The sequence below is a fragment of the Nuphar pumila genome, chromosome 5, assembly GCF_984573655.1.
Source record: "Nuphar pumila chromosome 5, dmNupPumi1.hap1.1, whole genome shotgun sequence".
In the NCBI taxonomy this organism is placed as follows: domain Eukaryota; kingdom Viridiplantae; phylum Streptophyta; class Magnoliopsida; order Nymphaeales; family Nymphaeaceae; genus Nuphar; species Nuphar pumila.
The window spans coordinates 112334736-112361234 of NC_143253.1; the positions used below are offsets into that span (position 1 = coordinate 112334736).

At 39.0% G+C, this 26499-nt stretch overlaps 1 protein-coding gene across 4 annotated transcripts; it reads left to right on the forward strand.

Annotated features, from left to right (window-relative positions):
* The first annotated feature begins 427 nt into the window (after positions 1-427).
* Positions 428-26469, forward strand: LOC149838161 (uncharacterized). Of its 4 annotated transcripts, none has more exons than XM_090006428.1 (19): positions 2530-2618; positions 3936-4043; positions 6508-6789; positions 6913-6978; positions 7074-7214; positions 7299-7431; positions 7538-7617; positions 7827-7899; positions 8007-8104; positions 8221-8401; positions 8503-8537; positions 8636-8689; positions 9632-9844; positions 17211-17291; positions 17368-17418; positions 24467-24775; positions 25208-25267; positions 25594-25677; positions 26015-26469. In XM_090006428.1, the coding sequence occupies exons 2-19, from the start codon at positions 4038-4040 to the stop codon at positions 26213-26215; spliced, it is 2148 nt and encodes a 715-aa protein (XP_089862554.1). In that variant the 5' UTR covers positions 2530-2618; positions 3936-4037; the 3' UTR covers positions 26216-26469. The 4 variants fall into 4 exon arrangements, with proteins under 4 accessions (XP_089862551.1, XP_089862554.1, XP_089862552.1 ...); XM_090006426.1 differs by having other exon boundaries at positions 2547-2618; positions 3921-4012; XM_090006427.1 differs by having other exon boundaries at positions 2578-2618; positions 3936-4012.
* The last annotated feature ends 30 nt before the right edge of the window (positions 26470-26499 follow it).

Here is a 26499-nt window from a genome sequence, read left to right on the forward strand (position 1 = left end):
AATACAATGAGATCCAAAGAATTCTTCAGTATACATTATATCAATACATTATTTGTGTCCTAGATCGAGCCTTCGGAATGGGACATGTGCAGTGCGGAGCTCTATTATTTGCAAAAAATTCTATGCCGGTCACGCCTTGCATCCTAGGTGGGTAGGATGTAAGGATATAAAAAAATAAAAAGTTGCAAACAAAAGCATAAAAATGTATGAGAGGGGTACATCTTAATGCTAGGGTACATTAAACTCATAATCTTAGAATGTTGACTACTCACCAACTTGGATATACAACAGTCCAATTACAATCTTGCAACAGCTACAATACAATCAATTGAATGAGAAACTGCTCCAACTTGGACCCGAATCTCATACATCAAATCCATCCAAACACATACAATTGTTTTGCTCTTTCGCGGGATTTTTTGGGAGGGTTTCTGTCAATATAAATACCGTCCGCGGCCCTCTTTATTCCTCCCTCTCTCTCTATCTTTTTTCTCAAACTCTAGGGTTTCCATGGCGGAGCTCGTTTACAACTCGGTGGACGCATCGCCGGAGTCCGGCCGCTCGTGCCGGCCTGAGGATGCCGGAATTGATGCGGAAGAGGTTGAGCCCATCTGCCGAGCGGAACCCCTGGCAGTCTCTGGCGGAGTTCTTGACATTGCGCCGGCCGAATCTGAGTTCTCCGCGGAGGATCTTCGATTGCAGCCTGCTTCCCAAGGCGAGGCCTCGGAGGAACATGCTGTAGAAACGGAGAATCGGGATTTGAATGGTGGCGGGAAGTTAGGGTATGAGGAAAAGTCGGGAGTCGTGGATGAAACAGTTCCTCTGGAGGAGGAGGAGTTGGGGTTTGGGAAGAAGGTGGATAATGAAGTGGATTATGTGGAGGGGGGGAAAGAATTAGAGAGGAAGGACGAAGAATCATGGCATTGGGATGATGAAAGAGGAGGAGATGAAGAGGATGCAAAAGAGAAAGCGATCGGTGTGGTTTCAGAGGTTCTGAATGCGGTGGATGGTGTTGAGGAAGCAAAGGAGAATGGTGGTGGTGAAGAAGCGAAAGGATTGGAGGGGGACGGTGAAGCAGCGAGCGAGACAGAGAGAATTGATGGGGATGCTTCTGGTGAAGCTCCAACGAAGGAGGTAGAGCCCGTGCTCAATGAGGCAGAAACGGTGAAGATAGAGCCTCATTGGCACCCCAAGCCCAGCATCCGAGTCACCGTTAGTGGTGGGTCTGTTATAGAAGAGGTAATAATTAGTCACCTTGCAATCCTTTTATTTAGTGTGAAGGCAGCGTACATTTGTGCACACATGGCTAGAGTCTTTGGAGAGAATTTCTCTTCATTGGTCATGGATTAACGTCAGAAGCAACCATTTTGGTGTATTTTTTGCTTTCGGCCATTGAATAGTGAAACTTCTATATTTTGACTTGGTTGAATTTTTGTGAATGTTCAGTTTTTCCTTATGTGAATTTAGATGCTTTGAATTGTATTTTTTGTTGCTTATTTATTTCATAATTGTGGTTAAATTTGTAATGTGTGAGATGGAAGGAAAATAGGAAAACTGAAACAATGCAACTGCGATTGTATGACAACGAAATACGATGGCAATATATGCTGTTTATTGTCCTTTTTGACTCAAACGTGTTGTTCTTTTAGCGCATTATTATTATTATTAATGGTTTGATTAGTAGTACTTTCTTCCATTTCCTTAGCTCAATTGTCAAATACTATTGGTCCTCTAGTGACTGGATAATAAAGAAATAAGAATTTGACTGAAGAGATATTATGATATATGTTACCATAGTATAGGTATTGCTTTGTGTCCACTAAAGCTTTAGATACCTGGTCATGGGATTGGTAGCTAAGATTGATGACTTCGATGGACTTTTTATGCATCTGAAACTCATGTTTATTGTGATTATTGCATGAATCAATTTTAATTATTCTTGTGGACACCAATGGCTAGTTCCTGTATCTGGAGCTCCAATTGCTTTGCAATTCAGGCATGTTTTCTGCTGGAACTACAATTTCTATTTCTGTTGTTCCAAAAGCTCTTAAAGGGTTGTCTCCTACTTCTAATATTTGTTGATAGGGTTGTCTCCTACTTCTAATATTTTTTGATCAATTGTCAATTAATGTTTGATGTTGGCAAAAGAACAAAATTTGTTGAGAAATTTCATATAAAATATTTTCCAGTATAAGCTGTTACTGTGCTATCTTTGGTGACATATTTTTTGGATGATCATCCTGTGGAATAACAAGGTTTGGGTTAATGAATGTCAAAGAATCACAGATTTGCAGCAGTTCACATAATATAGTGAGTTCTTGAATATGTTCTGTAGATTAGTGTCTTATTCTGATTAAGTAGCAAATCAAGAATAATAGGTATTTTATTGATAAAGTCATTGTTAAGTGTGTTGGCTGAACTTCTAGAGTGCTATTTATCGGGTCCAAAAATGAATAAATAATTTCAATTTCAGCTGCAGTAAGATGTGCCAAGATAAAATCACTTATTTAAAGTTTGTGTTAATGGAAGTTCCATGTGCTGTGAACCGGGATGGAGGAGGTGACAAAGTCTGGGAATATGCATTTGTTTTTGTTCACTACAGGTTGGATGTTTACATTGTAAGTATTATTCCACCATCAAATGAATCCATTAAACTATTCTTATTATTTGATTGGTGATGCTATTAGAAATTTTGAGTATGAAGAGAACCAAGAGAAAAAGCATAATTGTGGTTAAAATTTATTGAGGATGAAGCTTTGATGATTGACAGATTCTATGTTCTCATTGTTGTACATTGTATTAGTCAAAATGATTGAAGTGGAAAAGTAAATTGCCTCCTTTGTCAGGATGTAGTTCTGCTCCAAAAGGAGCATCAGTCACTTCTCTTAATCTTGTTGTGACCTAGTTTCTATCTTATTTGAAACTCATCCATTTGGTAGTCTTGTGTTCAAGTGTTGAGGTTCTCCGATAGCTACATTTATTAGTTTGATCCTGTGCCCAAAATTACAAGTCTTAAGGAAGATGGCGAATGTGATGATCCTTGCTAAACAAAAACACGGAATGAAAAATTGTATCATTCCCATGAATTTGAATATCCTGCTAGAGTTACCCCATACCCGCATTGCATTTGTACCTAGGCCTTGAAGCAACAATCACAATTTGTTCTCATTAAATGAAGGCTGTCAATTTTTGGAGGCCAATATATTGATATGCCAAACAGAAATCAATGGATAAATAGTTCTAGTTTGAATTCCTTGTGACAGCATCTTATGCATGTTCCACATTGATGATGGATCTTAGGAACCCCAAAAACTTGATCAAACCTTTGATTTTTTACAACCTTCTTTTGCACATCTCATATTCTTGATTCTGATTTTAATTTCCTTTTCTTTTTTACTTTTTAGTGAATATTACCCCTTAGCTACACAAATGTTGGATTGGATTTTAAGTTTCAGTCCTCATCTTGTAGTAGAGCATGACAATTTTTTGTTTGGACATGTTGAAGAGCTAAACCCATTTAGTTCCATACATTATGCAGTCTTACTGGTAGTATACAGTTGTACAGAAAAAGAAACATTTGGGGAAACTTAATGATAATATCTGTTGCTTATGCTTGCATCTCATAAAAAATTTCCCAGCCAGCACCTGTACTTCTCTTTTTTCTTAAAGGACATTTCTCATTTAAGGCAAACTCTTATCTATATAAGGAGTGAGGCTTCTAAATGTCTAATTTCTTAGCATGATTCTTTTTGTTTCACCAAGCTATATCATAAAAAGGATCTTATAGTGCTGACATACATTCTACAACCACACAAATTTCCGAAAAATCTGATCTCATTTTCTGGTTTTAACTGACATCCATGATGCACTTTCACATGTGTATCCTTGGACTTTTGTTACTCTTTTTGCTGATCATGCAGCCAGTTTTGTGACAGAAGTGGGGATCATAGAAGGCTGGTGATAATGATTATGCAGTGCCCTTTCAATGATCAGATTGCACATCACCCAACTTGTAAGAATCTACATCTTGGTTGTTCATGCAGGTATTGATCAGAGATTTACTAGGTTCTGATGTGGGTGGAAGGGAGTGCATAAGCTAACTGATATAGAATATAGACATAAAGTTGACGTCATGTGCGATCATACTGTCCAACACCTGTTTTTTTGGTTTCTAATCAAGAAACTTCATAGGCTGATAGCTTAGCTGCATGCTTTTAATTGTTTTGCACCTTGTCAGCACTTTCTGTTGTGCTGATTTTCTCTTTTTGCTTGTATTGCATGTTGTGGTTAGCTTTTGGTGCTTTTGTTTGTCTGCTATATTGTAATTGATCCCTCAACTTACTGACAGTTTCATAATATTAGGTGGAGGATATTCCTGTTTCAATCATTTTGATACTTGTTTAGCACATTCTAGATCAGTAGATCTAATCAAGTTACTGCTTCCTTTGTTGTTTGAAGCCTTTTTCCCCACATTTTATTTCTTGTTTAATGCAATGGCAGGACCAAGATATCTCTCTAGGGAAGGGGTGTGGAGGGAACCAAGATAATCGGATATCCGATTATAGTATAGCCTCCACTAATGAAACCAATACTGCTGTAATATGTGTTATAAGTTGTGAGCTTGTCAGGAAGAATAATGATTAACAAAATTTAACCTACTTAACTCTATGTCTTTCAGCTGATGCTGTCAATGATCAAACCAACACGTTTAAGCTAGATCTTGTCTGAACCTCTTTCCAAATTCAATTCTTTGTGGTCCGACTTGCCTGGATCTAGTCACCTAAATTTAACTTGCTTGGACCTGGCCAACCTGGTCCAGGCCCCTCTAAATACTTCAATCAACCTAGGTTCAGCTGGATCTGCTCAAGTATGCTCGGGCATCATGGACCCACCCCATCCCAATGGGACAGCTCTATGCTTGAATGCAACTCATCTCAGGTCTATCTGAGTGTGTGCGTTCCTGGATTCAACTTTTAATGAAGATCAGTTGGATGCCCCTCTCTTTCTACATACAAACATTTATTTGGCAGCTAGGGGTCCAACTTCCCCTTGCACTTTTTTGTTCAACATAATGTTCATTGTAGCACTTTTTTTTCTAGAACTTGGCATGATTTCTGGTATGTTGGTTGCCGTCCTTTTTTTTTTCTATGCCTTCTAATCTGACAAACATAAATCATCATGTAAGGGCATCTTTGGTTAAATGTCATTATTGAGCTTTATCCTGCATTTTCAACTCTCCTAATAGTTTGCTTATCAATTTTTGAGAATCTTAAGAGAAAAAAGGTGTATATTTTATTCTTTTTACTTGTGGACTGTGTGATATACTGTTCTTTATCCCTTTTGACATGGATGAAGCATTTCATGTTAAAGGATTACAACATGGCATTATAGCACTCTTTAGTTTGTTTATCAACCAATTGGAGCAAACCATTACCTTGTGCTTTTTCTATCTTAACTTGGTTTTGCCCTTAAACTTCAAGTTTTTTCTGCCTTGACTTGGCTCTGCAAAGAAAGATGCTTTAATCATCTTACTTATATTTCTTCACATTTTCTTTTGCAAGGATTAATGGTCTGGGGTCTTGGTTAATCATAATGTTATACTGGGAATGAATGCTGTATGGTTTTGGATGAACATCTTCTTTCATATACCACAATTGTTGCCAGGGTGGAGTTGGACCTTCTGTTCGCCTGGTTTTAGGATGTAAAAAGTCCATGCCCATTTTTTATATTAGTACCTTAAGTTGTTTTTACTTAAAATATTTTGACGGTTATGTCTGACAAAATTCCTACGCACGTCTGGAAGGTTTTTATGTACTCTAGGCAGTGTGCTTCTGTTGGTGTTCTCTCGTTCTGCATTTCCAATGTAATCATCAGCTGTATGCACATAGGGGTTTACTTCTGCATGTGAGTGCTTGCATTTGCTTGCTAGTGTGGGTTCTCGTAATCTCCAAAAATTTGTTTCCTGATATGTATTTAAGGTTCATATATTTATGACCTCATTTTGTGTTTGTAGCTCTTTCGCTTTTTGTCACTGCTTGGGGTTTTGCTAGTTCAGCAGTTATACTTTCAGTGATGTTTTGCTTTTAATTCTCTCTTGTTGGGTTTGTTCGCTATATTCCCCTTTTAGCTTCGATGTGTTACTGGAATTATTAATTGGTTGGGAGTTTAAGCTTAGAATAAGTTGGCTGCAGTTCAGCCCTTGACTTTCATGTCTATCAAAATAGAGTCACAGCTATTGGATAAATTTCTTCAGAAATGGGTTATGGGCCTTTTGTTATTTTTACATTTTTTGGGAGCTCTCTTCCTTCCCACACTCTACTTATCTATGGATTGTATCTGGGTTTCAAGCTAAAACTTTAATATGTAGGTCTGGTTATTATGTTTTTTATTCTATGTTATTTTTCAAATGTTAGAAATACTATTTACTCTGCAGCTAATTTGACAGTTTCACTATGTTTATGCTTGTGAAGTTTTTGATGGTCATGTTTTTTTATCTTTTATCTCCAGGAGCTTTCATCTTTATTCAATGAGCATGGTACTATCTCAAGCATTACATTTGAAAATGATAAAAAGGATGCTGCAATTGTTCGTTTTGATGGCATGCCAGAGGATGACCAGTTGGTCACAAGAATTCTAGAAAAAACAAACATGGAGCTTGGTGCAAGGACATTGCATGCTGAAGCTTATCACACTGGTGCATTATTGTTTGTTGGCAACCTTACCCCTGATATAGACGATGCATCTCTGAGGAGTATGTTTGAGCCACATGGAAAAATTGAGCTTGCTTTTGTAAGTTATTCTCGCCATGTGCTTTTAAGGTGTTGAGTACGTGCATGTTATTTCATTGTATTTTTTTCCCTCATCAAAACTCAGCTAGGAAATACTGATTTGAATATCAATTTACTTGCTCAGGTTTTGCGAAATTCTGCAGGCCGGAGTAAGGGTTATGGTTTTGTGGAATACAACCTGAAGTCTCAGGTCAGTTGATATTTGCAACTTCCTGGTATTGTAAATTTTTCTTGTTGATTATTTGCCTATGACATTCGTGTTGGTTCCTCAAACTATAATCTCAGGCTTTTGCTGCAAAGTCATCAATGAACACGATGAATATGGATGGGCGAGTTTTGCGTGTTGAGTGGTCAGATTGTAAAAATGTGAAGGACATGTTTTCTGCAGTCTTATTTGTGGATCGTATAACAAAGCACATGCCAAATGTAGGCTCTCATCATTTTCATCAGCTAACCACCATCTCTTCCTGTTACTTAAAACTAAGCATGCTTTTGCTGGGTACATGACAGGTCGAGACCTCTTTGCGGATGCTTTTTGGACAGTATGGAGAAGTTAAGGATTGTTGCTTGGCTGTTGGTATCAATGGAAATATCCGTGGCTTTGGCTTCATTGACTTTGTTCATTCTGCTTGTGCTGACAAAGGTAAGTCTTATGGTTTTTGTGCAAGTTGATTGATTTAAGGCTGTAGTTACATTTGTCATTAAAAGATTAAATTGTTCTATTCTTCTCCTTGAATATTGAACTATAGCTAGAGAAGCACTGGATGGGCATGGATTTGGTGGTCTTAATTTGCGTGTTAGCTTTGCAAATCCTTCAAAGCCTGCTCAGGTTCAAACTCAGTTTTTTGTGTTTGTTTGATTAAAGTGGGCTCCTTCGCACACTGCTTCCTGCCGAGTATGATTTTTGTTACTAGAGTTACCAATAGTTATGTTGATAAACAACAGCAAATTGTTAGATCCCACCCCTTATTTCAAATATTGACTGCAGTTCATCTCAGGAGTTGCAAGCTTGTGCTGACATGATCACTCTTGTTGCAGTCATATAAGCAGCGTCTTGTTAGTCAAGCTCCTGTAGCACCATTTGTTGCATCTGGCAGACGGGCAGTACCAGGTGCTGTTTTGTTTAAGTATTGTTAATTGTGTTGTCTTAATATTAGTTTAAGTTACTATCTTGATTGACAAAAAACTGTTCATGTTGTGTTGTCATGCTTTTAATAGGCATACATGCACCTGGTAGAGGAACTACACTCTTGCCATATGGTGGTATGATTGGTGTTGCAGGACGACCAGGTATTCCTGGTCCAGGATTTGGAGCGGTATTTTCTTTTCTTTTCTATCACTTTAATAATATTATTCTGCATGTTTACCTAGTACCTTAAATTGTTATCCAATTTTTGCTTGTCACTAAAATAATGAATATTCTCTTTTGCAGCCATTGACTAGAGGTGTTCCTTTGGGCCCTAGAGTTCATGGCCAGAGTGTGTTAGCTAGAGGGCCTGGCATGCTTGGTTCGGGCACTCCTGGGGTAGGAATAATGGGGAGGTCTCCTGTTGTTGGTGATAGTGTGCTGCCTGATGGGGATATGGCTCCTATTCCTCGTTTCCCAGGCCATGGTAATTTTCATTTTAAAGTTTGGTTTTATAATAACTAAATTTATGTTTCCATATTTTACATTTGTTGTTCTATTGTCCCCTCTAAACTTGACTTTGTGTAGGTCTTCACTCTATATCTTCAGGTGCTATTGCACAGGTTGGTGATACATCTCCACTTAAAGCCTTGACTTGTAACTTGGATGCAATTCTTATTTACATTTAAAGTGATAGTTGATACTTACTGATTCACTGCAGAACACTATACCTCCAGTTAGAGGCTTGAGTGCTGATGGAAAAACTAGAGCAGAGGTAATGCAGCAGGAGTGGTACTTATCAAAGTACATTTGTCTCAAAATGCGCATCTATAGGAGTGAGCAAGTATCCTGGCATTCTGCCGCCTTCTGGACTGCTCTATGGGTATCGGGTAATCAGCTAGGGTGGTCTAGGTTTGATGCTGTCAGAGTTGGCATGACAAGCCTGGCTTAAGTCCAATATCTTAGCAGGGCTAGGGCTGCACAAGAGCTGAGCCAAACCTGAGCCAGAATTGTTTGAGCTTAGCTCAAACCTTGAAAACTTAGGCTCACACTTGAGCTTGGGCTTGAGTGCTCAAGCTCGGCTCAGATTCGGCTTGTTATATATGAATCAGTCAAGCTTGAGCCCAGGTCCAGGTTCGTTTGTGTAAGCGAGCCAAGCCTGATCAGCCTTTTCAAGCTCAAGTAGGCTCATTAAGGCAGGGGGGTTCTTCCCAGGATAGTCCCACATCGATGAGGACACGAAGCGGAGGCCCTCCCACAAATTATAAAAGGAGGGCCTTCGTTCTTTTACATTACATGAATGCTTGCCTGGCTGCCCTCGTCATGTGGGTTGCATGTAATGCCTGCCCTTTTCAAGAAAAGGAGGAGCTTGTGGCTCAACTCGTTGTGCAGCCCTAAGTAGGGCTGTCCAAAGGCTGGATTCTCTAGGGCCCATAGAGCCGTGCTGGTCTGGATTGGCTCAATGGCCACCTCCACATAGGCATGCTGTTAGTGATTGACAAATTCTTGGGATGCTGAAACCAAGCTGATCTGCTTAGCCTATTTATCAACATTGCAAGGCTTTATCTTTAATAGTCAATAAATTGAAAATATTTTGCTTCTTGAATTTCTGTCATTAGGCAGAGTGAAATTTTTTTGAGTTTCCTATACGGTACAATTTGCACAGACCTAGTAGGTCCACAAACTTATGGAATGAATTTGTGCAATTTTCATGCAGGAGTTCTACAAACAAATGCCACAACAGGTTCCTTTTGGTCAGTCTAAGCAAGTGCAAACACAATATCCATATCCTCAGCAGTCGTATCAGCTGCATGCACAACAGTCTTACCAACAGCAGCCTCATCTGTCCACTCCAGGACAGCCATATCAACAGGTTCCACAGTCATATCAACAACGACCACCACATTCTTCTATTCAGTCTCAATATCAGGTTGGTCAATGCTTACTTCTCTCCACGTATGTTCATTTTGTATAGCCACATGCATGCCTTCGGGTCACAGGACAAATTATTAACATCCATTTTTGGATTTTAATAAAGTTGAAAGAAAACCGTTCTTACTATGGATACGATGCATTCTTGGTTCATATTCTCTCTTTCTCTCAGAGTTTGATCCATTCTACATGACATGATATACCTAGGATATCTTCAACCCATCCATCTTCGTTTAAATTGAAATTAACATTTGGCCTGAAATCGAATTACCCAGATCCAACATAAGTCATGGGTCTCAATTTACTCCTATCTCATGTCCCCTGATACAATATTCTGGTCAGGAAATTATGCAAGAATGGCTGATTCCTGTGTCCTTTGGCAGGGTCCATGCTGTTCTGGGTCTCCATGTTCTAGTCCTGGCAAGGACAGAAAATCATACTAGTGTTTTGGTTAGACAGTAATAAAAGAATGGTTCTCAGGAGATCTCCATCAGGTGTCCCAGTACTGGTCCATGTGGACTTTAGATATCTGGTACATGTTCCTTACCAGCCCCAGCAATCTTTCATGCATGGAGAGGCCTGTATATTGGTTTTTGGACTTGCTGCATCCTAGGAAAGAAGACTGGGTTATATATATATATATATATATATATATAGAGAGAGAAAGCGTAACTTTGAATGCCCAATCCATCGAATGCACCTGGTGCATCCTATATGTGCAAAAAATACGCCTTTAGCGGTGCTTTAAAAGCGCCGCCAAAGACCTTTATGCCCTGTTTGGAAACTAGTAGCTGGGATTGGAAGTGGCATTTCAGGAAGTGGTGGTCTATTCCATGCTTTACTGTAAATACAATGCCACTTCCCATCCCAAATGCATTAACTCCCGTCCCAGCTACCAGTTTCCAAACAGCCACCAAGTGGTAGTTTGACCAAATTTTTGCCAAATGCATCAACTCCTATCCCAGTTCCTAGATTCCAAACAGGCCCTTAGTGGTGCTCAGAAGTGTTCTGAGTGACACTAAATGTCTTTTATAGGCGGAACATGCACATGCATCCAATAACCTGTTTGACATTAAGGGTATTCGAAGATACACCCTATATATATATGCACTTTAAAAGCGCCAGTAAAGACCTTTAGTGGTGCTCAGAAGTGTTCTGAGTGTCACTAAAGGTATTTTATAGGGCGGAACATGTGCATGCGTCCAATGACCTGTTCAACATTAAGGGTATTCGAAGATACACCCTACTATATATATATAGTCACTAGAATATGAGAACTACCATGTGAACCATGATTTTCATGGATTTTTTGTTCTTTTCTCTTATATCTAACCGTATGAATGTGATCTACATGCTGGGTTTTATAAGGACCAACTCTTGAATCATCCTATTATGATACATAAACAAGATATTTTAAGGCTTTAAAATCAACGGCTCATAATCTTTATAAATATTCAAGCATCCAAAAATCTTTTTTTTCATCGAAATTACACAATCCAACCAGTTGAGGAAGCGGGAGCGGGAGCGGGAAGTGATTCGGGAAGCGGAAGCGGAAATTGTGGGATGACTTGGAAGCAAACCGAGAATCGTCTCGAAAGCGAGAAGGAAAGCGACTTAAGAATCGAGAGGAAAGCGACCTATGAGAAAATAAACCCATCTACTTAAGATTTAGAGCACAAAGTTGTGCACAACCACACAAACCTGAACCAATTTGTGCACAATCGGATCTAAAGGTGCACATTAGCTTCTAGAACATTCATCCAAAGGCTGATTAGTTGCTCAACTTTTTTTTTCATTAAACATTGTTGAGCTAAAATGCTAAGCATTTTTCATGCTCAAATAACATCCAGCTTCAAGAAAATTTGTCTTATAGTCGAACAATATGTTTGCTCATTTACAATGAATTGCCAACATGCTATAAAAGCATCACATGCTTTAGACATGATATAATTGCCACATGGAAGAGACTAAAACAGAATAAATCTCAAACAAGAGAGAGAGTACACATACCTGAAGAGGCCCATCGTTGGAGGTCGGTGGAGGTTGCCGGTTGCTAGAGAATCGAGATACCGAGAACGAGAGAGAGAGTTTCAAATGAAACAACCTGAACGCTTACTCGATTTGGGTTTTTTTTTCACGAGTTTTTTGAAAAATGACCATTTTACCCTTTAAAAAACATGGCTTATTATATATTTTTTTTTGTAAAAAACAGTTTAATAAGGGTACAATCATCCAGATTCCAAACCCAAAAAAGCATGAAACTCGCTTCCCTTAAATGGGAAGTTGCACTTCCCCGCACTTTTTGGAAGCGCATTCCGGGGAAGTGTGCTTCCCAAGTCCTTTGGGCGCTTCTGGCAACCCTGATCTAACAGTTGATTCCTATGTCACATGGGTGTGGGTGCGGGTGCGGGTGCGACACGGGTGCGGCGCAATTTCAAAAAATTTGGACACGGGGACTCGGCTATATATATATTAAAAAAAAATAATATATATATATATATATATATATATATATATATATATATATATATATATATATATATATATATATATATATATAAAAGACTCGGTCAAAGTTGTGCCCATTAGGGGACAGGTGATGAGTTGTGAAGGCATTCTGTACACTTTCTTCATACAGGAATAATTCACTTTTGGGCACTTTCTTCATACACTGTAATAATTCACTTTCTTCATACAAGAAAAAACCACAAAAACTTGAGTTGTGCCCATTCTGTACTTAAAACTTGAAAGTGTACAGGTTTTTTAGTTGCGATGGGTTTTTTTCCTTACAGCTGTAGCCCAGAAAATTTAAAAAAAAAATTCAAAAAAAAAAAATTCCAAAAAATGGACCAAAATGACCCTGGGTGCGTTGACCACACCCAGGGTTGGGTTGACCGAGTCCGAGCCGCACCCGTGTCGGTGCGTGTCGACGCGGGTGCGGCGACCTTGGAGCCGAGTCCGTGTGACATAGGTTGATTCCTAGGCAGTGTTGTGAAAAGCGTTGAGGCGTAGCGAGGCGCTCCACGAAAAACCGAGGCCAGGCGTAAGCCTCGAGGCATAATGCGTAAGCCTCAATTTTTTTTGAAAACTTAAAAAATATTATAAAAAAAATCTAAAAATACAAATAAAGAAAGAAATGCTTTATTGATTAAATAACAATCAATAAAAAATAGAAAATCTCAAATAAGTACTCAAAAATATGAGATTAACATATAAAAGTAACTAAAAAACTGATTACATAACTCGAAAATATATGAGATTAAAGAAGACAAGATTAGCGGAGAGATACAAAGCACCAATATTGTCACATAGATAAGGAGTCTGAGCCTTGTGTAATTTGCACACACGGGTAGAAAATCGAGAATCTACAAACCCCGTGGTTGTATTTAGAACCCCATGAAGAAACACATTATGAACATTAAATTGTTGACTAGACCAGACCATCCTAGGAATATAGCAATGGTGAGGACCGAGTGAAGGGTTTGACAACTGGGTTAAAGGTCACGAAGTAATTTATCTCTTCTTTCTAACTATAACTTTTGACAACAAAAAATAATTATTTTTCTTTATATAGAGAGCTACATGAGGTTTTGGGTTAGGGTCCTGAACCTCTACTTGTTTAGGTGTTCTATCTCAGTTGGTCATCTTATTTACATTAGGAGTGGGCTTCTCATTAGGAGACTTCATCTGATATATCTTTAACCATCACAATCACAACCTGTACTTTTCTCATGTTCTCGTTAACCTTGAGAAATGTTGCGATTGTGATTTACAATCAAACAGGGTCTTAAAAATATCCAATAATCATAGGACAATGCAAATATGCCCATCATCTACAGTCTGAATAATTTACAGTCTGGAGCTTCATGGGCAAACTACCGTTATACATAATCAAATGGTAGACTGAGAGCTTTACGGGCAAAATACTTTGGTTTCTTGCAGTTCAGTATTATATTGTGTGCATGAGATGCAGAATCTGATTGTCGGAAAGGCTGGAACAGGGCAGGCAATTTAGTTAGGTCCAACTCTGTCCGCTTTGGCTGTTTGCTAAAATGGATCGAGCTGCTGTAGCCAATTGTTTTTCTTTTCACCTCTTCCTTGTTCAAAGCCCACAGCATGCAATGGAGAATCTTTACTTCCAAACCATGGACCCAATGTGCTGCGAATTGCAAAAGAAGAAAGGTACTTCACCTGCTAAAAACCTGATTCACTTGAGCTGAATGTTTGAAAAAACATTTATGTAATTGGATTTAATCCACAAGACAAAAAGAACAAAATTGTTTAAGTTGGTTGTCATATTTCTTTCTCTTTACTAGCTTCTCCATAGTAAGAGAAGACAACATAATAGGTTAATTATATCTCTAAAATAAACATATTGTTAATTATGTGCTTGCTGTTTGAGGAGGTGAATAGCTGCATTCACTTATGGGCAAAATAACATAAGTTGGGTAAGTGCATTATGAAATCGGTTTTCCTCTTTTTTAGAAGTGGGTGCATTGGACCACACCCTTTTGAAGTAATTTCTTAAACCACCCATCAGATTTGAGGAATGCTAAACACCCCCTCATGGTCTTCAATCATCATTCCGAATGCCCACTAGATTACCTTATGTCTGTCTATCCCAAAGAAAAAAAAAAGAAAAGGGAAAAAAACTACCTCATGACCCTGAAAGTAAACTAGCACGTGAATATTTTACCCTTTTTTTAATTTTAATTTGGTTTTTAATTTTACTGTAATAGGGATATTTGCAGCATGGGAAAACTAAACATTTGAAATTTCTCAAGACTGAGGGCGACATAAGATATTAATTAACCCCAAGTGATAATTTTACTGTATTCGGGTCACCTCAGCCAGAATAAATGAGGCCGGACATGGTGTGCATTTAAAGGAGCCGAGGCCAAACACCTGAGCTTGCACACACAAGAAGGGAGAATGTGCAACCTATTCTAGGCACAGCATCTATGGCATCACCAGTAATTTAATTTAAATTTAACCATATATGGTATCCAAAGGTGATGTTTTTTTTTTTTGAGGAAAAGAAAATGGGTTGCGATATAGGGGAACCGAAATGATCATAAACAGGATTGTGAGTAGACCACTTATAGAGGTTTGAATTTTAAAATTAAATATGAGCCATCGGACGAAATTTGATTGAACAACCCACATAGGATACATGCTTCATGTAGAATTAGGTGCATTTTATCCCCATGATTCTTGCCAGTAGGAGTGTCTGCAGCCTGTAGGTTTGTCGTGGCTACATGACCCAATTGGACTCCGAAACCAGATATCCAAGTATGAGCATAAAAGATGCCAACCCAAATATTATTTGGGTCGACCCATACCCGATCAAAGTAACATATGAGTCAGGTTTGGACAATGAATTCTGTTGGATATCTGACATTCAAGCCAGCCAGGATGTCCCATGTATTTTTCTTATGTATTTTTATGTAAACAAAATATGTTCTAAATGCCTTCTAAATTATGTGGGTCAAGTTTGGGGTCCTAATTTCTCAGCATGACATAACCGGAATATGAACCCGATCCTGGGTGCTTGTTATTTGAGCTGGTTTGGGTGTACCCTGATGGTATGGATACCTGATCTGTTGCACGCCGTCTATAAGTAGACCTTCTAAGGGTTTGATCTGGGCTTAAACCTGACTGGGCCTGCCAATGCCATTGACAACTTTATCAATGTTCAAACTTGACGGTGAGGAGCTTGAGGTGGCATAAGCAGCATGTTCATCTAACGGCCCATTTTGATTGCATCAGTAATAATGATTTGAATTTCAAAATCAATTCCAATAAGAGGCACAGGGCAGATTGGCTCTGCCCACTTAGCCTACATGTTGATAAGTATGAAACTTGGAAGATTTCAAACAAGTATACAAAGAAGGGAGTATATCTTGGGAAAAGTAGGAAAGGATCTCCATAGATGAATTGATTGTAAAGGCATCACTTGAATAAACAAAAGCATTGTGTGATTCAAATTTGGAGTCCAAGTTACTCTCCCCTGGTAGAAGCTGCATGTGTCATATTAGTGACAGTAAAAGTGTCAGAAATATTATACATTTACTTCTTTATATACTAATAAACTGATTACATAACTGAAATAACTGGAAAATATATGAGATTAACCTACAAAAGTTAAAATATATGAGATTAACATATAAAAGTAACTAAAAAACTGATTACATAACTGGAAAATATATGAGATTAACAAATAAAAGTTAAAATGTATTAAGAAATTGATGAGTTGTGGAGCCTGATTCATAGTTTTTAACCTTACAGAAGGGGGGTCCAGGGGTTCCCCCCGGCGTGGGTCCTGCTGCGCGGTCAGCGGGTGGTTATAGGGGGCAGCGCCCCCCCTAAGTTTTTTTTTTTAAATTCCGCAACCCATTTCATAGGGCAATTTAAAAAAATGGACCAAAATGACCTTGGGTGCGTTGACCGCACCCAGGGTCGGGTTGACCGCACCGGGTGCCACACCTGTCTGGCTGAATCCCTGTGACATAGTTGTTTGTTTTCTCTTTCAGGGAATTTGAACCCAAGATTCCTTGGTTAAGATGCCTAATTTTCAGCTAGAACTTTCAGGCTTTATATTGCATGGGCACTTCTACTAGGCCCCTTAGCTATGATATACCCATGCCAGTAATAGGTTTTTTATGTAGGTCGACCCAATTTATCCATCTTATGATCTGATCGTTGTATGGTCTATGCTTGGCAATAGCAGTGTAACTATATACTTGTTGATATTTGTTAGTTAACTATATACTTTTGACATGCTTCAGAATTTTAGTTTGTAATTGATAATCTAACTTCATATCTAGAGCATTTTATAAAATATAAGATAATTGTGCATATATATATATATATATATATATATATAGGAAACTACTGTCAAATAGAGTTCTTGACCACATGCATTTAAACTTAAATGATAAGGCAGACATTGTCCATCTGATGAATGACAATATATCATGGCATAAGTTCAACAAATGTCCTCTGCTGGTTGTAATAAAGAACTGGTGAAAAAATATGCACCTTGCAGTGAGGCGCGTACGGCTCAAGGCGTATGAGGCGTGCGCCTTATGCCTGCACCTCAAGGCACAAAGCCCCTCGCCTTGAGGCGAGGCGCGCTTTTAATAACACTGTCCCTAGCAAATTCACCATGCCGCACACATCTACATGGTTGGATTTGCAAAAAAGATGTTAGAAATGCCCAGTTCAGGTGGTTGTTCTCATATTCTAGTGACTATATATATATATATATATATATATATATATATATATATATAATGTGGCCTACATGTGGAACCTGTAGGTTGTTTCCATTTCTGCACACCTAACAATTGTGGTTGTTGTAGTCACCGCAGCAGCAATTGCAGTACCATTCACAAAGTGTGGATAGCTATGACCAGTCTTATCAACATCAGCCACCTCAGCAGGTCTAACACACAGGTTCTTGGTTCTCATCAATTCTGGCTCTCGTTCCATTCTAAATTTTGCTTATTTTATGTACAGTACTCTCAAGGTGCAGGATATTACCAACCGCAGTCTACACCTCAGGAGCAGGTTTGCAGTTCTCCACTGCACTTTGCTTTTGCTTTGCTGTTTAAAAATGTCGTGCAAGTGGTTCTCATTTTAGCATGTTCCACATGAGCATATATGTTGCATTTGCTTCTAATAGACACACACATGTACAAAACTATATATGCACACGGGCACATGCAAAGACATATCATATGGAGGTTCTTATATGTTTAAGGAAGACATAGATGCATATGCATAATGAGTGTGGGAATGCGAGATGATGCTGATATGCTTGATACAACACTGCAATTTTGAAAACTTAGGACACAGGGACACTGGCTATGTAATACAGACTCTTCTAAGAGGGAACCGCACCCGCGTCGCACCTGCACCCATGCGGGTAGGACACTTGGATACGGCTTCCTTTGTGGCAGGTGAAGTCAACCACACTGAGGTCTATTTTTGTCCAAAAGTGGATTCAGTTAACCCTAACCAAGTCCAGTTTTATCTATATTATATATATAAATATAATTACCTAAATGCACACACATACACGTAGTATAACTTAAAACTATATATATATATATACACCCCCACCCCGCAACCGCACCTATGTGACATAGGACACCGGCTGTACACATACACAAGTGTGTGTGTGTGTGTGTGTGTGTGTTAAAACAATAAAACGTAAATATTATCTCAAGTGCAAACTCTTGAACAACAATTTTAATTCAATAATTAAATATATCAAATAATAAAACTATGTTGAAATTGAAATGTAAAGTAATAGATGACAATTTTAAAAGAAAAAGAATACAATTGAATACGGAATAGGTAATGAAGATCATGAGATGAAATAGATAAAGTTAATGACACAATATTGACTGTCCGACACTAGTTTGACTGTCTATGAAGTGTCTGGAGCGTCCAAGTGTTGTATCATGTTGATATGGGATATTCATGTGGCATGGGAACATACCAAGAATACACCAGCCTCCAGCATATCAATCTGCTGAGTGAAGATTAATAGGGGTAGTCTATGGCTTATCTATAAAGTATAAACAGTTCAATAAATTTTAGAAACACATGAACACATGCTGAAGTGTGGTTATCTAGAAGAATGTATACCACAGCTTAAATTATGTGACAGCCATGAGTGCCACGTGTGTATTGTGCCTTCCTTGCTTGTAGTTGTGTATGCATGTTCAGATTTTTGCTTGCACATGCTAGTCCTGCAGGTTCTTCCCCCTCTCTCTACACAAATACGCGTGCATGAAGATCCTTACCTTTGAAACTTGAGGATCCCAATCTTGAATATTGTTTACTTTTCTTATTTGTTGGGAGATTTGATGGGATTGTGATCTTTGAGTTGCAGGGATTCAGCACATGGTTTTGATGAGAACCTGTTCTGAAATTAGTGGATTGAAGTTTGTTAGTGGGATATTTACTTAAATATTTGTTTTTTATTTTGCTCATAGTTGAAGTGGTAATGGTGGAATCTATGTAACATGCGTACTTCTACCAGCTCTTTGTACCTGTATTGTACCCACACTGGTACTTGGGTACTTCGGGTATGGCTTAACTGAGTTTCGGACTTGATTCAACCCATTTTGTTCATTCAATGATCCAATGAATGTGTAATTAACACTCCAAATCAAATAAGTTGAATGTTAACTATATATTTTTTTATTATGAACTGTTAGTTATATTTCGTTAACATATTTTAGATCTTTAGTTCGGATTCACAGTCTACAGCTTCATGTGTAAAGCACTTTGTAAAATATAGTACATGTTGAAACTTTAATGGAGCACACAGGAACCGAGGCAGAGAGAGAGAGTTGTTAATTCATTAGGGCTAATCTCCTCTAGTTTAAATAGAGGTTAGCCTAAAAAGAAAATTACATATGGCTCCCTAATTATATATAAAATACTAAAAAACAACTTTAAGAATAAAAGAAACTTCAGATGGTTGACTAATCTTAACACCCCCCCCTCAAGCTGGAGCATAGATATCAATCATGCTCCGCTTGTCACAGCAATGAGAGAAACTAGGCCTTGCTAGAGCCTTGGTGAAGACATCAACTACTTGATCTTCGGAGGATACATGATCTCTGCAAATATAACCAGCCTGAACCAGGTCACATACGTAGTGACAGTCAACTTCAATATGTTTGGTCCTTTCATGAAAAACTGGGTTGTTGGCAATATATGTAGCAGCCCTATTGTCACACACCATCGACATAGGTAGGGATAATTTCACCTGAAGGTCAGTCAAAACTGATTTTACCCACATAATTTCAGTTGTTGTCTAAGCCATAGCTCGATATTTCGATTCAACACTCGACCTGGCTACAACCGTTTGTTTCTTACTCCTCCATGTAACAAGATTTCCTCCCACAAAAACACAAAATCCCGTTGTTGACTTTCTATCTTCAATAGACCCTGCATAATCTGCGTCAGTGTAAGCAACGTCTAAGGAGGATTTTTGTTTAAACAAGTCCTTTATCAGGAGATGACTTTAAGTACTTGAGAACCATCATAGCTGCATCCCAGTGAACTTTGGTAGGTTTATCCATGAATTGACTGATTTTAATCACGGCTAATGAAATGTCAAGTCTAGTAACAGTCACATATAACAACTTACCCACCAAGGATCTGAAACTGATACTATCCACATATTCAGACTTCTCCTCGAACATATGAGTTTTGGGATCCATCGAAATACTAGCTGGCTTCGCTCCTAGCATTCCAGACATACTTTCTTTGCGACAAAACTAAGCCCTTTTTGTTTCTTGCCACCTCGATCCTCAGAAAATATCGGAGGGAACCAAGATCTTTAGTAACAAAATGTTTCAGAAGATGATCTTTTGTTGCAGAAATATCTTGGGCATTGTTTCCTGTCAATATGATGTCATCGACATATACCACCATAACAAAAATTCCAACACTAGTTTTCTTAATAAACAAGGAGTTGTCTGAAGTTGACCTGACAAATCCAAAACACGACATAACCTCAAATAATTTGTGAAACCATGCTCGAGGGCTCTGCTTCAGGCCATAAATAGCCTTCTTCAACTTGCACACCTTCTGACACTCCCCCAGAACCTCAAAACCTGGGGGTTGTTGCTTGTAGATTGTTTCATGCAAATCCCCGTACAAAAAGGCATTCTTGACATCCAACTGAGACAAGGGCCAACCATAGTGCACAGCAACAGAAAGCATGAGACGAATAGTGCCAAGGCGAGCAACTGGGGAAAATGTTTCAAAAAAATCAACACCATAAGTCTGATTATAGCCTTTTGCAACCAACCGGGCTTTGTATCGTTCAAGTGACCCATCTGAGTTATACTTAATGGTATATACCCATTTGCAACCAACAATATCTGCATCAGTAGGAGGATCAACCAAGTCCCAAGTGTCTCGAGAGCATAGGGCATCCATCTCATCCCGCATAGCCTGCATTCATTTCGGGTTGAGTAGAGCCTGACTGTGATGAAGTGGAACAAAGGAGGTAGACAGAGCCAAAATAAAATTATTCATAGATATTCCAAGATTAACTTCTGAAACAAACTAAGAAATTGGATGAAGAGTGCACTGTCTCTTTCCCTTGCGCAGAGCAATAGGAAAGTCATCATCAAGAGCAGAAACATCAGTATGCTCAGAGATACTTACCTCAGGAGAAGGAGAGTTTGGGGGCATGGAGGTAGGTGGTATCTTGTGAGTGTATACTATGGGAGGGTTTCGGTAGCGAGACACATCAGAGGATGGAGCCAAGGACAGTGGAGGAAACTACCCTAACAGAAAAGGAGGAATTGGTAGAGGAAGTATATCTCCATGGCTCTCCTGTAGCCTTGGAGTAGTACTCGAAAAATATGGAATAGACTCAAAGAAAGTAACATCCGCACTGACATACTCTTTATGGGAAGTAGGGTCATAGCAACAATATCCTTTTTGATTCTTAGGGTACCCAAGGAAAACACATTTAATGTACTGCGAATCAAGTTTATCTCAATTAGGACCCAGCTAATGTACAAAACACAAATCCAAAAACTTAAGTGGGGATAGGAAAAATAAGAACCTCTGGATGGAGAATTTGAATTAGGATATGGTCTTCTACAGAACTTGAAGGCATGCGATTTATGAGAAAGCCGACAGTCAAAACCGCATCGCCCCAATATGACGTAGGCATATTGGATTGAATCATTAGGCACCAAGCGACATTGAGGATTTGTCTATGCTTCCTCTCCGCCACACCATTTTGCTGGGATGTATGAGGACATGTAAATTGAGGTTGAATCCCATTAGCAGAATAGAATTGATGTCTTTGGATTTGAATTCAAGAGCATTATTAGTGCGAACAATCTTAACACACAAGTCAAATTGAGTCTTTATTTCAACAATTAAAGATTTAAAAATGATAGGGCCTTGAGATCGATCTTTTAACAGGAACACCCACGATAACCTTGAGAAATCATCAACAATAACCAAATAATGACACTGAGTCCTACTAGGAATCCTACTCGGACCCCATACATCGACATGAAGGAGATCAAATAGTCTTTGAGTCGACGGACTCTGACTAGAGGGAAAGGAGCTTCGGCAATGTTTTCCCAATTGACAGGTTTCACACTGAAAAGAGACTGAAGGAGGTATATGAGGAATGACACGACGAAGTTTTGGTATTGGAAGGTGACCCAAACGATGATGTAACAGTAGAGTAAACCGAACCCACAGGTTGATGTAGATAATACAGACCACCTTCCTCATAGCCGCCACCAATCCTCTTTCCCGCCAGCAAGTCCTGAAAAGTACAACCCATAGGATAAAAAATCACCCTACAATTTAGCTCTTTTGTCATTTGACTGACAGATAATAAATTCTGTGGAAAAGAGGGAGCATGAAGAACATTCGACAATTGAAGAGTAGGAGAAATAAACATGTTTCCCTGTCCTACAATTGGGGAAGAGCTGCCATCAGCAAGAGCTACTCCTTTTTTATCAGACAAGTTTTAAACTTAAAAAGTTACACAAATTTCTGCACAAGTGTCTGGATGCTCCTGAATCAATGATCCACCTACCACCTTGGTCGGATAGGCCATCACCTACCGAGCACGCAACCTCCACAACAAAAGACTTTGAAGTGGATCAGCGTAAAGCAAGGAGCTTGTCATATTTAGCCCTGCTAAGAGTTACATAATCATTGGAGTATTCTGCATCTGATTTAACCACTTGAGCCATAAGATAAAATAATGGGCTTGATTAAAAAATGCAGGTACAACCACACACGCACACCAACAACCAACTATGAAACCGACTATATCAAGTTTTGATTTCACCAATGAAATCTGAGATACACGACCGCCGACTGTTCAGATCCAAACTTCAAATATAATTTTAAAGAAACTTGACCAAAACCTTCCACCTCAACAAAGGATGGCTATAGGTTGCACATCAAGACCACACATCCAACACGATAAAGATGTGTCTGGTTCATGCCCGAAACTGTAGAATTATTCAACCTCCACTCTACCACCATAGACACGCTTTGAGGACAGATTCAACTCTGTCACAACTTAAAAAATCGATTACCCAAAAAAAAACTCTCCACTCCACAAAAAAAAACTTCACGAACTAAAGATCTGCTCCACACTACGCAGATCAACGACTGTTATAGGCCTTCACCCTAACACTTTGTTATTTTTGCGCAACTTCCTTCCAGATCTGCGGATCCTAAAAAACTAGTCTGATCCAACAAAAAATATACAGATTTACGATAATTTAATACCTTTCTTCCTTTTGCGACAACCAGACCTGACATCAAATCTGATTCCAGATCAGCCTCTGACAAAAGAAAATACCTTCAACAGTCCAGATCTCCACTTGATCTGGTACCACGATCATTGGGTCTTTCTCTCCACCTTCACACGATTTTCACCTTCACGCCCGATCTTCTACACACGATCTGTCTTCACGCGATCCACCTTCACACGATTTCCATGTTGGGTCTTTATACAGATTCCAGATCTGGCTTCAGATCTGAGTCATCTAGTCAGATCTTCATAGTCGTGACTAGGTCTGACTGCAGATCTGTCACCAGGTCTGATCTTCACAAAGAAGAACAGAACGCTGATTAGCAAAGAAGGATGTCGATCTTCTCCGACTATCCGATGAGATGTTGCTCGAGGGAAGATGATGCTGGAACTCAGGCACCCAAGATCGCACGCTGCTCTGATACCATGTTGAAACTTTAATGGAGCACACAAGAACAGAGAGAGAGAGAGAGAGAGAGAGAGAGAGAGAGAGAGAGAGAGAGAGAGAGAGAGAGAGAGAGAGTTGTTAATTCATTAGGGCTAATCTCCTCTAGTTTAAATAGAGGTTAGCCTAAAAAGAAAATTACATATGGGTCCCTCATTATATATAAAATACTAAAAAACAACTTTAAGAATAAAAGAAGCTTCAGATGGTCTACTAATCTTAACAGTACAGTTGAGCATTTTTTTGTGTTTATATGAGTACCCACATTTTCTGAATTTACCATGTCATACCTCCGAGTTTGCACCTGTACCCATGTGACATAGGATGGAATGTGTAGTTTTTAGATGATGGTTGTGCCACATAAGATTGTAGTTGTAGTGGGCATGGTGCTGGTATAATTCCTTTTACTGGAAGTGAAAGTGAAATAGGCATGGTAGTATGTGAATAATATTTTTGAAAATCCAGTATCTAACATTGTCAAGATATATGCTTTAATGAGTGCAAAAGTAGTTGCGATACAGCCTCTCTACATAAGTGTAGTCCTCAAAAGAGACCAATGAGGCTAAAAAAAGACCTTACTAAAGCTTATTGGCCATTATAGCATAGGATTATTGATTGAAATAAAGATTCCTTTGCTTTTGGAATACTAGGTATTATAGGAGGAACCTCAACCTTGTCTATTATCAGAATTCTTGGTGCATTTTAAGCTTCGGTTCTTTTCTTTCAGGCTAGTCATATTTTCAGAAAATTGTTCTCATTTTTCATGATTTATTTATATATTGTCTTTTCACTTGATGAGTGCAATCACTGATTGAATCTTTTGGTTCCTTGTTCAGTCCTATGGTTCGAATCTACAGTACTCTCAGCAGTATGGGCAATCATACGGGCAGGCACCTGTTTCCAGTTATGGTCAACCTGGTGCAAACAATATTCAGTCATATCAGCAAGTCCAAGGCCAACCCACGACTGATGGCCCTTACATTCAATCCATGTACCAAGATCAGTATGCAAATCAGCAACAAAGTTATGACCATGTTCCTCAAACAACTCGTGGGGCTCCTGTATCTAATGCCATCTTAAATTTTCCGGCTGCACAACAGAATAATGCTCAGCAGCAGGTTTTCGGCTCACAATACCAGCAGCAGGTCAGAACCTGTGTGTGTGTGTGTGTGTGTGTGTGGGAGCCACTGCAAAATAGGGAATGTTGTTAATGCTAAAAGAGCCCTTCACTTTTTTTTTGGATAATCCAAGGGAAAAAACCCTCCATCACCAACCGATTGGCTGGCCTCCAGCTGGTAAAACCCTTGAGGTCCCCCCTGCCCACTGGAGAGTACACCCAGCTTCTACCTAGCAGCAAGGGATGCCACCTTTGGGTATTAGCATTCCCTATTTTGGCTCCAAGCAGCCAGTCAATCTTGTTCTTCCTGGTCTATAACAGGGTGCTGTGACTGCTGTAGAAGCAGGCTGAAGAGCAAATATGCAGCCCACATATGAGCAGCAGAATGTTGCATGACATTTTGGAAATTATTTCAAATTTCGATTTCTAATTGTAATATTTAAACAATTTTTTTGTTCAGGCAAGCTATGCACCTCCTCAACAGCAACTACCACAGACTGGGACACCAAATTACTACGAGGCAAGTCTCTCTCTCTCCCTCTCTCTCTCTCTCTCGTGTAACTGGGATGAGGAACCATATGTATGTGTGCAGCAAGCCTTTCATTTTTTTTGCACATTATACTTCCTCATGCTTCCATCATTTTTTTCCTTTTTGGATGTCTCCAATATTCTCTTGTTATCTGGCCTTTCTATAGAGTTGGTATATTATTTCTTATGCTTTTTATTAATCCCCCAAAAGGAAAAGAGAATCAGGATACATTTTGTATTGGTCATATCATGTTTTCCCAGTAAGTCTTTCTGCTCATCATCTCTTTGTTAGTTTAACAAAACCTCTGGATTTTGCAGCAACCAATTGCCAGTGCTGCTGGAGATGTAGGTCAAAAGCGGACTTATGACCAGATTGATGCACCCGTGCAGAATGTTGGACCGGTAAGGAGCTCCTCTTGTTAGTCTTTTTTGTCCATGATGCTGTGTCCAAGTTCTCATATCTAGCATGTATAGTGATTGAACGCACGTGCCCAGTGCACAATCAGGTATAGGTTTGAGTCTTTCATCTAGTCAGCTTGGTTTCATATTAATCTTAAGTTGGTGAGGTGAAGTTGGTGAATGTTATGCAATTGACTTTGGAATCTGCTTTATTTTTAGTGAATCCAATGGTTTAGTTATTAGTTGCAAAGATGGAAAAACCATGATTTGAGGAAGATAATTTCTGATAGAAGAGTATATTGGGATGTTCAGGAGGCCTCACTTCTTGTTTGTGCTGCAGCAAACACAGTATGGTGGCTATCCTTCCGGCTATCAACAGGCAGCAAACCCCTATCAGCAGGCATCTGGTTATTCTCAGCTGCCTCAGCAAGTTTCTTATCAGCAGCCGATAATGACAGATGGGTACCAGCAGCAACAGCCTCCAGCATATCAATCTGCTGCAGAGCCTATTCAGGACTACAGTAAGAGGCCAAGGTTCTGAGACACGGTGAACTGTTAATCTCATTAGGTGGACTGATTGAAGAAAATGTCCTCTGTTACAAACTCCCTACTCCCTTTTTGCACTAATTTTTTTTTCATTTTTCAATTATGTAGTCCTTCAATATCATAAAAATTAAATCAGGACTCCTACATTGCAAGGAAACAGGCTACGTGTCACAGACCAATCGTTTTTTAATTCATGGGTATAGAATGAACTGCAGTACATAATATACAGACGGACTGCTATTACATAATGCATCTCACTAAAAAAAGGGTACAAAAATT

What these genes read in the sequence shown, in the direction of transcription:
- LOC149838161 (XM_090006425.1), top strand. Translation starts at nt 511, where the DNA reads ATGGCGGAGCTCGTTTACAACTCGGTGGACGCATCGCCGGAGTCCGGC. An exon ending in GAAAAATTGAGCTTGCTTTT is followed by an intron (nt 6,790 to 6,912) that starts GTAAGTTATTCT and finishes TTACTTGCTCAG; the next exon opens with GTTTTGCGAAATTCTGCAGG. An exon ending in TAACAAAGCACATGCCAAAT is followed by an intron (nt 7,215 to 7,298) that starts GTAGGCTCTCAT and finishes GGTACATGACAG; the next exon opens with GTCGAGACCTCTTTGCGGAT.